The sequence below is a fragment of the Arachis hypogaea genome, chromosome 18 (assembly GCF_003086295.3).
Source record: "Arachis hypogaea cultivar Tifrunner chromosome 18, arahy.Tifrunner.gnm2.J5K5, whole genome shotgun sequence".
Classification (NCBI taxonomy): domain Eukaryota; kingdom Viridiplantae; phylum Streptophyta; class Magnoliopsida; order Fabales; family Fabaceae; genus Arachis; species Arachis hypogaea.
In genome coordinates this window covers 107,604,740-107,623,482 of record NC_092053.1, presented here as the reverse complement: position 1 = coordinate 107,623,482, position 18,743 = coordinate 107,604,740, and the positions used below count along the sequence as shown (strand labels likewise).

At 33.2% G+C, this 18,743-nt stretch overlaps 1 protein-coding gene and 1 pseudogene across 1 annotated transcript; one reads left to right on the top strand and one right to left on the bottom strand.

The window, feature by feature from the left end:
• The first annotated feature begins 7,952 nt into the window (after positions 1-7,952).
• On the top strand, positions 7,953-9,589 carry LOC140181413 (uncharacterized). Its single transcript, XM_072224971.1, has 2 exons — positions 7,953-8,827; positions 9,277-9,589. The coding sequence occupies exons 1-2, from the start codon at positions 7,953-7,955 to the stop codon at positions 9,587-9,589; spliced, it is 1,188 nt and encodes a 395-aa protein (XP_072081072.1).
• Positions 9,590-11,597: 2,008 nt separating this feature from the next.
• On the bottom strand, positions 11,598-13,048 carry LOC112770242 (probable sphingolipid transporter spinster homolog 2; annotated as a pseudogene).
• Positions 13,049-18,743: the final 5,695 nt, after the last annotated feature.

Sequence of the window (18,743 nt, the reverse complement as noted above, 5' to 3'; positions counted from 1 at the left end):
TTATATCTACTTAATTTATGTATTTTATTTTATTCTACTTAACAAAAAATTGAGACATGCATTTTTAATTATTTATTTAGAAAGTATAGCGAAATGAGTTATATCAATTAAAATTAATTATCGATAGTTGATATCAATTAATTGATTGTATTAATTTGTAAGATGAATAACGTATAATAAATGTTGTGAAATTAATTATAATAAATTAATACTTAATAAATAAAAAATTAAAAGGGAATTTTTTTACTTTTTAATGGCTACACGTTTTTATAATTTCACTTTTTTTTTTATATTTTCCTTTCACATTGATTTCTTTTAATTTATTGAACTAAATTAATTATACTAATTATTTGTATTAACTAATTAAGTATTTTTAATGGGTTATTATAATTGTGCCTTTAGACCAAAGGTTAAAAATATTATGAAAAATATTTTATAAAAGTTGTTGAAAAATAAATATTTTTAGAATGTGTCCTTAAGACACAAACTAACTAAATTATTTTTCAATTTAACGTGTTTAATTCGTTCAATTGTATTAATTATAACTAATCAATTATGTAATTTGATTTAATTAGGATAAATATTTCATCATTTAATATTTTATTTGATTCATTAAATTACATTAATCATAATTTTAAATATTTAATTTAATTAGAGTAAATATCATATTATTTTAAAATTTGTTTGATTCATTAAATCAAATTAATTATAACTAATTTAGTATTTAATTTTATCGAGATAAATATTAAATTATTTAATAAATAATATATAAAGCAATGAAATAAATAAACTCAAATTAATTCAATTTATTATCTTATTATTTTATATATCCCTTTTTTTTTCTTTTTTTTGTACTTCAGGTAAAATATTTATAATTTTTTATTTTTATTTTTTTATCTTAATTTTGCTAATATTTTTCTATGATTTTGTTTTATATTAATTCTTTTTTTATTTATTTTGATTAATAATTCTTAACGGTATTATTATTTTATTTAAAGATAATTTAAATTTTTTGTAATATTTTTATAAAATTTGATTAACATGTTCTTCTTTAAAATAAATTTTTTGTAATTTTTTTAATAAGATTGTATTTTAATTTTTCTCTTTCATCCTTTGTATTAATTAATTATATTAATCTTCTATTGTAATACATTTTTTATCTACTCTACACATTATTGATTCTATCTTCTTTTATTTTTTTAATTACTTTTTTTATTTTATTTTAATTATTTATTTTACTTTTACTTCTCATATAAAGATTAATTATAATTCATCACATGTTCTTTTTGAATTTAAGTGAATTTTTAGGTTATATTTTACCATTGATGCTTTTGTTTTGTTTAGTGTGTTTTTTTTAGTCTGTGTTTAATATAATAATCTATAAATATCTATTTTATTATATAAAAATTAAATTTCTACACTTAATGATAAAATTGTCGTGGCATGTTTTTAATGGTATTTTTTAATTTATTTCTTTTAACTCATTAAATTCAATTTATTATAATAAATTAATGATATCAACTAATTGATTTGGTTAATTATTTAAATATCATACAATTTATTATAATTTCTATCAATCAATCAATTAATTGTAATTCAAATTGAATGATTATTTTGTTATGAAATTATTATTTCCTAATTTATTTATAGGTAACATATATATTAATTATAATCGCAAATTAAGCTATTTTATATTAAATGACTTATATAATGGTCATCTCATTTATTATCATAAATGTTGAATTAAATAAGTCATTATTACTTTTGATTTATAATTAAATGAGAATAAAACCAAAGATACTATTTTATTTGGCCTTTAGGGTTTAATAGGTGTCACACTCAAATATAAATAGTGACTTTAGGATTTCGGTCTCTAACACATCAAAGCCACCTCCGTAACTCTTTTTCCATAAAAGAAATTGCGATTCAACTCTATTAGGGATACAGAAGGTTTTCAAAGAACAAGAGAATGGTCTGAATTTGCACGAATTCTAAATGTTCGAACTTATGATGTTATTTTAGTTGGTTGTCGTTATGAGAATGACTCTAATCTATACGTGTCTAAGGACTAGAATAGATTAAATATTATTTAAGCAATTTATTTCTAATATTGGTATTTGATTAAATTAGTTTTAGAGAAATTTAAATTGTTGACTCAATTTATATATCGAACCTGCAACCTCTTAATTTCGTATGGGGAGACTATGCCATTTGAGCTATTACTCATTGGCAGTCTATTTTCTTTCTTGGATATATGTATCACCTTTTTTTTATCATTTGATATTTCAGATTAGTAATGTAATTATTAAAAAAATATATTTAAAAAAAATATTAAAACATCACTATTTAAAAAAAGGAAAGATACGTGAGAAAAAAGAAAACAAAAAATTAAAACATCAGTATTTAAAAAAACTGTTAATATGCGTATGAATGAGATCGGGATTGAGGAATATATATGGATATAAAAAATAAAAAAATTATTGCACGATTATAGAATAAAAAATAATCATATATATTAAACTAAATAATTATAACAAAAAATAATTAATATATGTAATTTAAATATTTTTAATAACCGGTAACATGGAGTTTAACAAAATATAATTCATATATTTTTTATTTATGTATATGTATAAAACTATTTATGTATATGTATATATATTAAGAAAAACTATCGTAATATATATATATATATAATAAAATTAATATATACGTATACATAAATAAAAAATTATTATAATTTTTGAAAATTACACAGGAATTCTTTTTTTCTCTCAAATAAATTTATTCTAATTATATTATAATTAGCTCATGAATAATGTACTATTATATTAATTTAAAAAATATCTTCATTATAATTATATCAAATCAATATTCAATGCGTTATTAAACTACTTATCAATCATCGATATTTTTAATCATTCTAATTATATTAATTGATATAGTTCTAATTCTCATTCAAGTGCAATAATTTTATTATGATATAGTTGATGCACATATTAATAGTGACCCATTTAATTTGATATCAATTAGTGGATAATAATAATAATAATAATAATAATAATAATAATAATAATAATAATAATAATAATAAGATCTACACAATACATGCATTATATTTTAAAAAGATAAAATATATTTTAAAAAAATTAGGGTATCAATAATTAATTTTGATTAATATCAATATCAATAATTAATTCTTATAATTATTTTTGTACTATTAAAGACTACATATAGTGTTTATTTTTTTTTTGTAGAATAAAAAAGATTGTAATTCATAACATTTTCGTAAAGTTATATCGTATGAATACAAGATTAATTAGATAACAAATTGAATTTTAATTAATATGTTTTATTTTCTGTTCATATTTTTTTATTAATTATTTTACTTTTTATATTTACAGTAAATATTGAATATAAAAAAAATAATATTGAATGTTATCTATTTTATTTATTTAGAGTCATAATTAAATTTGATATAATTATAGCAAGTATCTAGAATTAATAATAGCAAGATACTATAATTTTAAGTTATATAATATAATAAAAAAATATAGCAATTTATGTATGCTTCTCTTTTAGCTCTTTTTTAAAAATATTGGTATATAATTAATGTAGATAACATATATATTGAGTAAATATCTCTATTGAATTAACCATAAAGGTTAATAAAATATAATGACATAAATTTCACCTAATTGTAGTAAGTATCTCCATTGAAAATATTTGTTAATTATTACCGTGTATAGTTAGTGTATGTGTGTGTATATATATATATATATATAAGGGGTAATAGTGAATTGTTACAATTATTAATCATCTAGAAAATTTGTACCTCAGATATAGATCTTCTTCTGTTTATTATTTTTCATACCTAAGGGTTACTAACTACGATTCTAAGTGCTAATAGCCTTTATATTTGATTTGTTTTGTAGTGTGATAATAGTCAATATATTTGTTGGTGGATTTAACTATTATTATATTATTTATGATCACATTCAGTATATATGTCTGATTTAATGAAAAAAAAATAGATTATTAAAACCGATTAATAACTATTTTAGAGTTAATATAATTAACACTAGATTAAAAAAAATAAACAATACATAACATGTTACTTTTTTATTAATCAAATTATTATAATTTAAATTAATTTTAAAAAAATAATTTAAAATTATAATTTTAATCTTATCACGTATATGACACGGATAATTACTCTTGTATGTAGTTATATTAGAGAATGATGTTAAAATCACTCTCACTCTCTCGTCTCTTGCATCAGTCTCACTATATGGTGTGTTTCAAATTAGTAAAAAAAAAATAATTAAGAATTAAGAAAGCAACGAGTGACATCTAGAGAAAAGAAATGTCAAGTCACCAAAAAAAAATGTCTAAATTGATATAAATAAAGATATTGATCATTCAAAACATCACATTATTTAGTATTTTAGTCATTCCAAATATGTAAATTTTTATTTTTTATTTTTATTTTTCGGTAACAATTTTTTAGTAATTAATAGTGTTGTTACCGAATAATGTTCAAGTTAATTAGATCATAGTGTTGTAGTGTAGTATGTTTTGACAAAAATTTTAGACAAAAATAAGATGAATAAAATAAGATGAAATAAAACGTTTGGAATAAAGGGTATTTTAGACAAAAATTTGAGGAATAAAATAAGATGAAATAAAACGTTTGGAATAAAAATAGGACGTATTAAATATCAGGAACGAAATAAAGAAAAATCAAGAATTAGCTTAAACATTAAAGACTAAAACAGTACTTTATCCTAATAGAAATTAGATTTTTTTTTTTGGATAATTTTATTAGTTGCATCAGTTAGTATGTTAATGAGGGAAATTAGAATGATTTTTTGTGTGTGCTTTTATTAATTGTACTAATTGGTATGTTAATCTTGTGTACAGTTAAGAAAATGAGATTCTAAAAATGAGATTTTGAAGTCATTTTATCAAAAATCAAATCTCCAGCTAACGTACCACAAATCCCACAAACAATTGTAATACTTCCAAACAACAAGTCAGCATTACTCTGTCCAAAAAAAAAAACAAAAACAAAATTGTCAAAGAAGCAAAATTTTCATAAATATTAATAAATGCACAACTAGAACAATAATCAAGCTTTAATCTACTAGACGAGGTTGATTTCATATAATCAAAACCCAACTCGACTCTATCAATAACCAAGTCTTCAATAGAACTGTTTTGACTAAACTCTTTTTGTAATGAATTCTCCTAATATTTTACATGAAGCATATGATATTTAGACGCATTATCATACCATATGGTAAATGCTGTATCCTGCCTTCGATCTCCAGTATGAGTAGGCCCAAATAATAAAATTGTATGATATATAACCTAACAATGATTAAACTCTTTAAGTCATAATATTTGAAATTGTTCTGAATTGACGATTCAATTATCAAATCCTCAATTGAAAATCTGTTTTGATTCCTCAGGCAATATTGTCAATAAAATTTTCATGAAAAAAAATTGATTATCTCCCAGTTAGTAAAAAAGTAAATACCTAGAACATTTATGACGGTGGGAAACACCGAGAGGGGTGGGATTAGGCAAATCAGTAGAGATCCAAGGGTTTGGAACCGATAAGAGTACTATCGATTGGAAAACGAATCGTTCTCAATTTTTGTAGATCATCTCCCGGATGATATCTCAAAAAGGGAGTTGTTCCACTTGTTCAACTGGACTGGACGCATAAATGATATCTATATCTCACGAAAACAAAAAACATGGTAATACGTACGTGTTTGCATTCATCAGGTATACAACAAAGGGTGGAGCTTTGAAGGCCATTGCAGAGATGAATAGAATGAGGCTAAGAGGAAAGATTGTCTCGGTCAGAGAAGCTAGGTATCGCCGCAAGAATGAAAATGAGAATAGTAAGAGGCTTCAAGTGGCGGGTGATGCTCAGAATGTTGTGAAAATTCAAACTCAACCTGAGGATAGCACGAGGTTTCTAGGAAAAAATGTTAAAGAGATGAGTAAGGAGGGGAAAAAGGAAGATCCACATGGCAACGGGTGGACAAAGAAGATAGAAGTTCTGGTGACAAAAGTAAACCTGGACTGGCTACAGAGGAGCCTCATAGGCGGGACGACAAAGGCTATTAACTTCTCATCTCTAAAGTCTATGATTAGGAAGAATCTGCCTCAAGTGGTGCAAGTGCGAGAACTAGGACCGTACAAAGCTCTCATGATATTTTATAGTGTCTTGAGTGCAGAAGAAGCCTACACGTTCAAAATGAGCAACATGCTGCATTTTTTTCACAACGTATGGAGATGGGATGAGGAGGAGCGTAGTGAAACTCGAAGGGTCTGGCTAGAATGCTTTGGTGTTCCGTTGCATACGCGGTCAGCAGAGACGTTCAAGGTTATAGGAAGCCAATGGGGAGAAGTGATTGGATGTGACGAAGCCACAGAGTCCTGCCTCTCTTTTAGCATCGGACGAGTGCAAATTGATACATGTATCATGGACGTCATTCATGAATGGATCCATGTCACAGTTGGCACGAGCGGGTTTGATGTTATGGTTAAAGAATTTGGTCATGAGAGTTATAGTGGGGAGTGCAAATTTGAAGCAGTAGGTAGCCTGTGCCTCCCTAAAGCATGCGAAATGGTTGCTAGCAGCTCTAAGGCCATGGATGAGGAAGAAAGCATAGTTTCGATGAATGAGTTAGTGATGGTGATGCCAAGGGAGGAGGAATGGGATAAGGGTAGAGTCGTAAATTCAGAGGAAATTTTGAATGAATGGATTAATTACAATCCCGTTCAAATGCGTGTAGTAAGGGAAATGGCTGATTCTGAATCAGAGGAAAATGAGGAATGTATGGGAAATAATGATTTGAGTGTTAATGATGCAGAATCTGAAAAAACAATGAGCTGGGATTACAATAATAATAAGAAGCCGAAGAAAAACGGCTGGCTAAGGAAAAAAGGAAACCAAGCAGGGCTTATTATGAGGACCAATATGAATTATTGTGAAAGCTGTGCCAAGACAGTATGCTTGGGCCTTAATCCTTCAGCAACTAGCCCAGCACGTACTGCCCACGCTGAAGATGCAACAGGAGAAAGGCTGCGAACTCCGGGTCGGGTAGGAGTGATCCGGATTGAAGCCCTACCGGATCCTGATCCGTGCGCCGCGCTGCAAGACCAAAGGAAGGGGCAGCTCTCGCGGATTGATGGCGTGACAAACTCACGGATGAAGGGCGGCACTGAAGCCGGCGAGGAGAGAGGTCTAAGTGGTGATCATGGTAACGTAGGCAGGGGCGTTGCTGGATCCGTGACACTGGCCTCAAACTGCGACCAACGACCTCCCATGGAAGCTCAAGCTACACCGGGGTTCTGTCCAACATCGGCGATGGTGTCGCCGCGCTCTCCCAGGAACGACGAGCCTGGACCGGAAGCAGAGCTGCGCTGTTCAGCACCTCTGGGTTCTGACACTGGTTCAAAGGTTGGCTTGTTGAAGCATTCGTATGATGTACCTGGGAACCGATTGAACATGGTTGCTGAAGGGGTTGACAGAAGCAGTAGTGGGGCTGAACTTGCTGTGGATGTTAGTGCTGATAATCTGGCGAATAGCGACGGGAAGGACAAGGAACGGGAGGAGCAGATGCTGGAGAATAGGATGACGTGGGAGCTGGCTGTTGAATCAGGGGCCGTGCAATATGACGAAGAAGATGATATCATGGCAATCCTTTAGGAACAGAACGGGTCTTACATCAAAAGAAGAAGTTAGCAAAGCAGAAAGAGAAGGCACGACGATGCAGACCCAAAAATCTCAAAAGGTGTGTAAAGCAGTTTTAAAATAATTTTTAGCGCTTGGAATATTAGGGGGTTAAGGGGTGTTGAAAAAAGTGAGTATGGTGAAAAATCTAAAAAATAAGCAAAAGTTGAATATGTTAGGATTGATTGAAACTAAGATGCAAGTCGTGACCAAGTTTGACGTAGTTCGTATTTGGGTGAGCGATAGTGTTGGGTGGGAGTTTGTAGGATCGGAAGGCTCATCTGGGGGTCTGGTGTTAATGTGGGATGACATGCAATTTAAAATGAATAACTGTTACAAAGGTGAAAGATGGATATGTGTGGAGGGAGTGCTTTTAAAGAACGAGTTTAACTGTGCAATTTGTTTGGTATATGGTGCTCATACTAGAACGGAAAAACTAGCTATGTGGGAGGAACTGAGCTTTGTAGCTGGGTTATGCCAGGATCCAATATGCTATATAGGAGACTTTAATGAGATCATACAGGTTGGAGAGAGAAAAGGGCAAGACAGGTTACCAGCATCGGCAACAGAGTTCAAAGATTGGGTCCAAGATATGCAACTAGTGGACTTACCGTTGAATGATCGGAAATTTACCTGGTTCAGAGGCCGCTCCTGCAGCCGGATTGATAGGGTCCTTTTAAGTGTAGAATGGCTTGAGGAATTTCCGGAAATTCGATTAAAAGGTGGACCGAGAGGCTTGTCTGACCACTGCCCAATTGTAGTGGAGAATTCCAAATTCAGAGATGGTCCACGTCCTTTTCGGAGTCTAGATTCTTGGTTTACACATGAGGGATTCTTAAGAACGGTTAGGGAGGAGTGGAGGAATCTTGGAGAAATCGAGTTTACAGAAAAGTTGAAGGCTCTAACTCTGCCTTTGGGGAGATGGCATAAGGAAAAATTTGGTGATATAGACAAGAGGATTCAACGCTTTGAGGAAGAGATAAAAAAGTTAGATGAGATGGCTGGGAATGGAGTTTATGATGGTACAGTCGAGGCTAGAAGAAAGGCTCTGGTAAGCTGTTGCAAGCAGTGGTATGTGAGAAAAGAAATACACTGAAAACAAATGTCGCGGTCTAGGCATGCGAAGGACATGGATAAAAACACAAGGTACTTCCATCACTTGGCATCGGCAAGAAGGAGGAATAACATAATTGATGCTTTGGTAATAAACGGAAGACTGATAAGAAATCAAGCCCAGATCAAAATTGCCATCAGAGAGTTCTACAAGGATTTGTATCGTCAGGAGAGATTGCCGGTTGTGGGGTTTATGGATGGTTTGGTAAATTGAATTGATGAAGAAGAGGCAGTAGCTTTGGAGAGGGTCCCGACGATGGAGGAGGTTAAAGAGGTAGTTTGGGACTGTGAGTCATCTAAAGCTCCAGGAAGCGATGGTTACAACATGAACTTCATTAAAAAAATGCTGGGACGAGATCGGCACAGAGTTCACGACAGCTGTATTAGACTTTTTTTCATACATCAAGGTTGCCTTCTGATTCGAATATCACCTGGGTGGCCCTAGCACCAAAGTTCACTGGAGCTAAGGAGATTAAGGACCTCAGACCGATTATCATGGTTGGTTGCGTTTATAAAGTAATCTCTAAAGTCATGGTTCAAAGGATGAGAGCAGTGATGCCAGGTTTAGTAGGTGAGACGCAGAGTGCTTTTGTTAAGGGTCGGAAGATACATGATGGGGCACTTATCGCGTGCGAAACAGTACAATGGCTAAAGATGAGGAAAAAGAAAGCAGCGATTATAAAATTGAACTTCCAGAATGCGTATGACAGGGTTAAGTAGAGCTTCGTGGATATTGTACTTCAGAAGATGGGATTTTGTTGGAGGTGGAGGGAATGGGTGAAGGAGTGTGTTGGTACAGCTTCAATGTCGATATTGATAAATGGCTCACCGACAAAGTCATTTAAGATGGAAAGAGGTCTGAGACAAGGTGATCCACTATCCCCATTTCTTTTTGTACTTGTGGTTGATGTCCTACATAGGATGGTAGGGGAGGCAGTCAGGAGCAAACGGATTTCACCCTTGCTGATTCGTAAGGATAGTATAGTGCTATCAAATCTCCAGTTTGCTGATGATACTATACTATTCTGTCCATCGGAGGAGGAGACCATTAGAAACTATGTCAGGTTACTAAGGAGTTTTGAGCTGATGTCAGGGTTAAGCATCAACTTTGATAAGTCAAGCTTAATTCCAATCAACTGCGAATCCCCATGGACTCAAGACATGTGTGAGTTGTTGGGATGTAAGGAGGCTAACCTTCCGGTCAGATATCTTGGTATTCCTTTAGGTTCGAACCCAAGGCGGGTAAGTACGTGGAAACCGATAATTGATAAAGTAGAGGAGAAGCTTAGCTTGTGGAAGGCGAAAGTACTCAATAAAGCAGGTAAGCTAGTTCTTATTAAAGCTGTTCTGAATAGCCTGCCGGTCTACTACTTGAGCCTGTATAAAATGCCGAAGGCAGTGGCAGAGAAGCTAATTTCACTACAGAGAAAATTTCTATGGAGTAAGGAGGAAGGTAGGCATGGTATGGCGTTGGTTAAGTGGGAAGTAGTCCAGGCTCCTAAAAAATTGGGTGGACTGGGAGTAGGTGATGCCGTGGTTAGGAACACAACCCTCCTTTTCAAGTGGTGGTGGCAGTTCTCAAAAGGAGTGTTCGTTATGGAAGAAGATTGTGTGTTTCTACCACAACCTGAACCCCAATGTGATGTTGCAATCGCAGACACTGCTTAGTAAAGGAGGTCCCTGGAAAGATATCTGTCAGCTGCAGATCAAAGACCGCAATGTGAGAGATAAGATGATTGCTGGAATGTCTATGGAGGTGGGTGATGGAATGCGAACCCGGTTCTGGGAAGACACTTGGCTACAAAGTGGGACGTTAAAGTCGAGCTTTCCGAGGCTCTTCTCTGTTTCAAACCAAAGAGGATCCATCATAGGAAAATGTGGGTTTTGGGACGGGTTAGAGTGGATTTGGAATTTCCAGTAGAGGAGAGAATTATTCCATTGGGAACTGGAACTAGTGGATCATTTGCATGAGACCTTACGGCCCGTAAAGTTAGCATGTGATAACCAGGATAGAGTTTTTTGGAAGTTTGACAAGCAAGGGATCTTTTCAACTAACTCTTTTGTGCAGGTGATGCAAGCAGAAACAATCCCGGAGGACATATCCAGCTACAGTTTCACCAAAACAGTATGGAAAGGCTTGGTTCCGCCACGAGTGGAGTTGTTTGTCTGGTTTGTTCTTATAGGCAGAGTGAATACCAAAGAAAGGTTGTTTAGGCTAGGAATTCTTAGCCAGGGTGATCACATGTGTGTATTGTGCAAGAAAGATGTTGAACACATCTATCACTTGTTTCTTGGTTGCAAATTTACCTGGCAAGTGTGGGGTGCTTGGCTATCTGACCTTGGGCGGCAATGGGCTTTCCCGGGTTCGTTGAAAGAACATTTTGAGAGTTAGACAGGAGTTGTCAACAGGAAAGAGGAGTAGAACAAGTGGTTCATATGTTTTTTTGCAGTTATTTGGAATGTCTAGCTAGAGAGGAATGAGTGGAATTTTAATAACAAGGATTCTGGAATAGAAGAGGTGTTCCACAGATCTTTGATCAGTTACAGGGATTGGTGTAACTTGGACCCCTTTTATTGTTGATGGCAATGCCGGAGATGACACAAGGGATTATTTGTAGGTGCTAATTTTTTTACTTTTGTACCTTGGTTTGAGACGGTTAGAGACCTTGTTGCTCCACTTATCGTGTTGAGCTCTTTTGTTCAAAAAAAATTTATGACATACACTTGGTCACGCAAAAGTTCCGGCATATCTTTTGAGAACCTGGTGATGTAATTCTTCAATATGGATGGTGACCTGAGAAACATAAATATCAATCATGAAGGTAAAATATAATATTTTAGCTGGTCTATCTGCAACATAAGTGCCATTGTTGTCTTAAACTTACAATAACTTTTTATGGGTTACACAGTGATTGTAAAATAAAACTATAATACATGAAAAATTTATAAAAAATTTCTTTATTGTTAATATTATCTACTTTATTAATAAATTTCTTTCTCTAAATTTATTAGATTTTCAGTACCTCCACATTCGTTAGATGTCGGTATCAGCTTGGATTCCATGGGAGTGAAATCTATGGTGAGAAATTAAATATTGTGATACTATTAGAAGGAGTAGAAAATTGACTAACTTCTAGAAACAAGTCATTCAGAAAAAATGGTTACCCTTTAACTACAAATATTTCAATATAAAACCTAAAATGGAAAAAGGAAGCATCAAAATTGCCTCACCCCAAAATGCAATACGCCAATTAAATTGGCCTCCAACCTACACATTATTTGAATTTTTGAAGCTGACTCATTTGCAGATGACACATTCAAAAAAAATAATGGATGCGAAGTGTGTAGAAAATTTTCCAATGAATAGTTCTTTAAGTTAGCATTACACAAGCTCATATATGTACATAAAATTAACTCATAAGCAACTATACTAATACTCAAACAACATCAGTTCATGACAAATAAAATGATTATTTAAACCAGCAAACTAAGAAAACAATAAGAGAAACATCTAAAAAGCTAGATTTTATGAGTATTAATCTTACAAGTCCACCAAAAACATAGCCCAAAGTTGTCCCAGCTGGTATGCACATATAGAAGGTAGCAAGTCGTGCTGTTTTCTACCATCAATAAAAATACAAGCTGCAACTCTGCATTGGTGGAGACATTAAGTTCACCTAATTCTGATGGGAATGAAAGAGCTATGACTAACCTGTTCAACAAGAGCATTGTCATCTATGAAAGGTGCTGCAAGACTTATGAACGATGCTTCGCCTATACCAACTAGCCTGCCAAAACCATGGCATCAGTCTTGACTCTCGAATCAATACATAATACTAGCAAATGGCAAAGTATTAAGGCCTTGACAAGTTGAAAATATATTCCTTCATATTCCGCATATTGCAATAGACCAAAAATCAAACGAACTACCACATCCAGCTATGGCGAACGTCCAAACTGACAATCCAACACCAATAAGACGAAACAGATTGTGACTTCAAAACATAAAAATGCATTAAAAAACCATGCAATTGAAAGGGAATCATGTAGGACCGGTCTCATATAGTTAACTCTTCCTACTCTAAGCTACTTCAATTTAGCAACAAGACGAAGTTAGTATCACCTTTTAGCAAGAGAAGCAAATATTGGAGAAGCAAATAGAAGTCCAACCATAAATGCAGATGAAAATAAACCCCAAGATAAAAATTGCTCAAGTGAAAATTTCCTGAGATGAAAATAAAATTATATCAACCCCGAGAAGATGATGTTAACAATAACAACAATAACAAAAATAATTAGGGAAGAAAAAAAGCAAAATTGAAGCTTACTAAATTCTAGTAGCGGCAGTGCAAATACCAAAAGCGTCATAAATCTCAAGGTTTCCCTTAACACCGTTGCTAGCAATAGCTCCACGATCCACATAGTTTATTATTATTCAATACCAGTGGAAATATTTGGTTTAGGAATTGAGTATGTTAGACTTTTCTGTAAAAATGTGAAAAGAATGTTAAGCACATGTTCATGCATTCAATACCTTAATCGTATGCATTGAGAAAAACAAAAGAAAAAGAAAAATAAAAAATAAAAGAAAAATGAAAAAAAAAAGAAAAAAAATAAAAAGTGGACAAAATGCTCCAAGGTAAATAGTGATAGCAATGCATATGTACTGTACTCAAAATTGGGATGCATGAATATGTGGACAACATAGTTAATGGGTAGTTAGATTTTATATTCTGATTATATGGATTGTCTTAAGTTAGGTGGGAAGTTTAGGTTAATCAAGGATTCAGATTTTAGTCCACTTGACCAAATACAATCCTACCTTGACCTTAACCCCATTACAACCCTTAAAAGACCTCTTGATATGTGTATTTGTGCATTAAATTTGTGTTGATTGGTAGAAGAAGAGCAAGCCTTAGAAAGCAAGGTTAGTAGAAAATTGAGAGAATCGAACCTTAAACACTTGAGTGATTAGAGTGTATATACTTCCGGTGAGGGTTCGATGCTCGATTCTTTGTTCCCGGCTTTCACGAGCTTTCTTCTTACAAGTCTACTTGTACTTTATTTTGAGATTTGAATTAGTGGAATCTAGTTTATATATGTTATTAGAAGATTTATTTACTTTTAACCAAGTAGGTAAAAGTATTTTGCATGTAGTTGCACTCATATAGATAGGTTGCATTTCATAAATTCTACCATTCCTCTTCACCTTTTTTATAGCTTCTCTTGAGCTTAACATGAGGACATGCTAATGTTTAAGTGTGAGGAGATTGATAAACCACTATTTTATGGTTTATTTTGTATTGACTTGAGTGAATTTTATCAATTATTCATACACTTATTCATATAAATTGCATGGTTTTACAAATCCTCCCTAATTTTGTGCTATGATTGAAAACATGCTTCTTTGGCTTTAAAATTGCTAATTTTTAATCCTCTCTTATTACCATTCGATGTCGTGATATGTTTGTTAAGTGTTTTCAGGGTTTATAGGACAGGAATGGCTTAGAGGATGGAAAGGAAGCATGCAAAAGTGGAAGAAACACAAGAAATTGAGAATTTCAGAAGTTGGTAGCGACGCGTACCTATGGGTGATGCGTACGCGTGACCGGTGCAGCAGGCAAGTGACGCGTACGCGTGGATAACGTGTATGCGTGACCAGGAATTTATTCAGTGACGCGTACGCATGGCTGACGCGTACGCGTGACGAGCGTCACATGCCTCAGTAAAGCGAATTCGCTGGGGATGATCTCTGTGCTGCTTTTGACCCAGTTTTAGGCTCGAAAATACAGATTATAGGCTGCAGAGTGAAGCTGGAAGGGGCATCATTGAATCAATTTCATTCACTTCTCATTCATTCACATTTTAGGTTTAGATGTAGGTTTTTAGAGAGAGAGAGGCTCTCTCCTCTCTCTAGGTTTTAGGATTTTTAGTCTTATTCCTTCTCAAATTCAGATTTCTACCTTACTTTAATTTAGTTTCTCTTCTACTTCTATTTGTTCTAGTACTTTAGTTTATCCATTTCTCTCGTTGATTCCTTTATGTTGCCAATTTAGTTTATGAATTCTTCTTGTTCCCTTTAATCCACATTAAAACAATTTATGTTTTCATGTTTATGATTGCTTTCTTTAATTTGTTGTTATTGTTTCCTCTTGCAAGTGTTAGTCTTAGATTTTGCTATGTCTTGTTAGTTTTCTATGTTTTTATTTTGTGCCTTCCAAGTGTTTGATAAAATGTTCGGTTGGCTTTTAAATTAGATTTTTATGTTCTTGACTTGGATGGATTAATTAGAGACTCTTGAGTTATCAAAATTCTCTTGTTGATTGGTAATTGAAGATTGTTGGTTAGCTTGAGCTTCACTAAATCTAGTCTCTCACTATGATGTGACTAGGACTTATGAACCCAAGTTGATTGTATGCACTTGACCTTCCTCCATTGGTTAGAGGTTAACTAAGTGAAAATAATTTACATTTACCATCACAATTGACGATGATAATGAGGATATGACTTCTAATTCTCTTTCCTTGCTAAGCGCTTTCTTGGTTATTAGTTTATTTTCTCGCCATTTTACTTTCTTGTTTCTTATTACAAAACCCAAAAATATACTTTCTCATAACCAATAATAAACTACACTTCCCTGCAATTCCTTGAGAGACGACCCGAGGTTTGAATATTTCGGTTAATTTTATTGGGTTTGTATTTGTGACAAACAATCTAAACGTTGATTGAGATTTAATTGTCGGTTTAGAACTATACTTGCAACGCGATATTTTTATGAAAATCTTTACCGACATTTTTCCTCCGTCAGGCCCAATGCAATTTTTGGCCCGTTTGGCCCCATCCGGGACCAAAATCTTTAAGATAAGTGTTCGAGTTTTTATTATAAATATTTTTCTTATCATTTTTACAGTTTAGTTTTTCTCACTCGTAGTATACAGTTAATTTTTAACGCCGATACACATTTTTTTCCACAATTAATATATTTTTGCGCTTAATTTTATTTTTTAAATTAAATCCTCATCGGTAAATTTTCAAATTATAAATTTTTAATTTCTAAACCCTTTTTGCTTATAATTAATTAATTTATTAATTATTAATTAATTATTTAACATTTAACTAGTTTTTTACATTTTACTCTTCCTTAATAAAAATTTTGCCCTCAAAATTTCAATCACTAAAAGAAAAATGGACGAGAGTAGCCCTTCCTATCTCAACTTCTCATTTCTCAATTCTCCATCAACCCTTGAAACAATCTTATATCTCAAAACTCCGTTTTCACATCATAGCAGCCCTAAAGCCATCAAAAGAATGAAGAAGGTCATGCCAAACCTCGTAGGGGAAGTTCAAGCGGCATTTGTTCAAGAAAGATTTTTTATGGGGCTCTTATAGCATGCAAAACAGTATCATGGCTAAAAAAAGAACAAGAAGAGAGGAACAATAGTGAAACTTGACGTCAAAAAGGCTTATGACAAAGTCACATGGTCATTCGTGGATCACGTTTTGGAAATGATAGGTTTTGATTTAACTTGAAGAAGCTGGGTTAAGGGATTATTAATCACGTCGGCTATGTCAGTGATCGTCAATGGATCTCCAACAGAACCATTTGGTATGAAGAGGGGACTCCGACAAGGGAATTCAATCTTCCCTTTCCTTTTTATTTTGGTAGCATAAGTACTAAACCGGATGATTTTTTAGCTAGAGATTTAAAACTCGTCGATTGATTGGAGATTGGAAAAGATAAAATTGTTCTAACACACCTCCAATTCGCAGATGACACGATAATTTTCTGCCCGCCAGGATGTAAATTGCTAAAAAATTACAGAAGAATTCTTGCATGCTATCTGATGTTGGGATTAGCAATTAACTACAAAAAATCGACTCTAATTTTGATCGATGTCTCAAATATGGCAGCTGCTAGAATGACGGGGGTTCTAAGTTGCTCCATCAGTGGTTTACCGATAACTTACTTGGGGATTCCTTTAGGTGCTAACCTACATAGTATTGAAACTTGGAAGTCGGTTATTGAAAAGATTGAGAAAAAGCTAAGTAAATGGAAGGTTGGGTTACTCTCTAAAGCGGCAGATTAATTCTGATCAAAACGGTCATAAAAAATCTACCACTCTACTACCTCTGTTTGTTCAAATTACCAAAGATCATGGCAAGAAAAATCATACCTCTACAATCAGATTTTTTCTAGGGAACCAAGAATGGGAGAAAAGAATTACCAATGATAAGCTGGAGTCAAATCCAAAAGCCTAAGTAGCATGGTGGCCTAGGAGTGAGGGATATAACAATAAAAAATGTAGTTTTACTAGATGGTGATGGAGGTTTGCGAATGAAGAGAAACCACTTTGAAAGATAGTAATGGTGTCATACAATGGATATCAAATGAACAAACACATTATTAAACTACTCTTCCACCTTACCTCATGACAACAATAAAGAAGTCTCGTGGTCCACAAATTCAACCCAACAGAATACATAAATTCAATTATAATTTTAGTCTTTATTGTCTTTTCTTTATCTTATCTTTAGTTGTTCTTATCTTATCTTTATTTGCTTTTATCTTTCATAGGACAATGCTCTATATATATTTAGTTTTACCCTCATAGTTTACAATACAATTCAATCAATCAACAATCAATAAAAATTTCTTCATCTTTTCTTTTCTTATTCTTTCACAATTTTATCATGGTATCAGATCCATAGTATCCTCCTTGAGGATATATAAGTTATCATCTTTTCAGTGAAAAATCACCCTACTTTTTCAACCTTCTCCCACGATAAATAATCAATCTTTTAATTTAGCTCAGAATCTAACCAATTTCTATTATGTCCATCCGAGTAAAAATCCAACATCAGTCTTGGTCACACCTGTTCTAACAGGAAACAACTATCATTCATGGAATAGTTACTATGGCCTGTCTGCGCCTTTTTCCGGCAATTTCATTTGCACCTTCTTCCGAGAGTTTCGTCTGCATTCTGTTTTAGCAGTCATGTCTGCATTCTATTTCAGCAAGTTCAATCTACATCTATTTTAGCAGTTCCATTTGTACTCTTATTGCGCTCCACGCGCCCTTTGAAGACCAATCTTATTGCGCCATACGCGCCCTCTGAAGATCAATCTCTCTACGCGCTTATTTTTTCTTTTTTTTCTTTTTTTTGAAGATCGCTACTCAAGCACAGCATCTCCTTTCTCAAGCTCCGCCGCACGCATTTTTTGAAGATCGCTGCTCAAGCACAGCATCTCCTTTTATATTTTTGCCGCCGGCAGCTCAAACTCTGCCACACGCATCTTCCTCCGCGTCACCACGTCAGACACTCAACAATTTCATCGGAACTTATCCAAGCTGTGGATTATTGACATCTTCCATCCACCAGCTTGCGGGGGCGTATTAAACTACTCTTTCACCTTAGCCCATGACAATAATAAAGAAGTCTCGTGGCCCACAAATTCAGCCCAACAGAATACATAAATTCAATTACAATTTTAGTCTTTATTATCTTTTTTTTATCTTATCTTTAGTTGTTCTTATCTTATTTTTATTTGCTTTTATCTTTCATAGGATAATACTCTATATATACTTAGTTTTACCCTCATAGTTTACAATACAATTCAATCAATCAACAATCAATAAAAATTTCTTCATCTTTTCTTTTCTTATTCTTTCACAATTTTATCACACATTGATGACTTGTTAGTACCAAAATCGGTTAGGCCATGGAGAGACATCATAGGAGCCATCATCCAAGATCCGAGCTTGAAGGGAATGGTACTTAAAGGACTGAAAATGTGTGTAGGTAATGGTGAAAATACCAGGTTTTTGGGAGGATGCATGGGTGGGCGAAGATAATCTCAGGGAGAAATATCTGA

Excerpts from the sequence above, each read along its gene's own strand:
- LOC140181413 (XM_072224971.1), top strand. The coding sequence starts at position 7,953 with ATGCAAGTCGTGACCAAGTTTGACGTAGTTCGTATTTGGGTGAGCGAT. Across the intron at positions 8,828-9,276 it reads GTAAGCTGTTGCAAGCAGTG|GTTGCCTTCTGATTCGAATA; the intron begins GTATGTGAGAAA and ends TCATACATCAAG.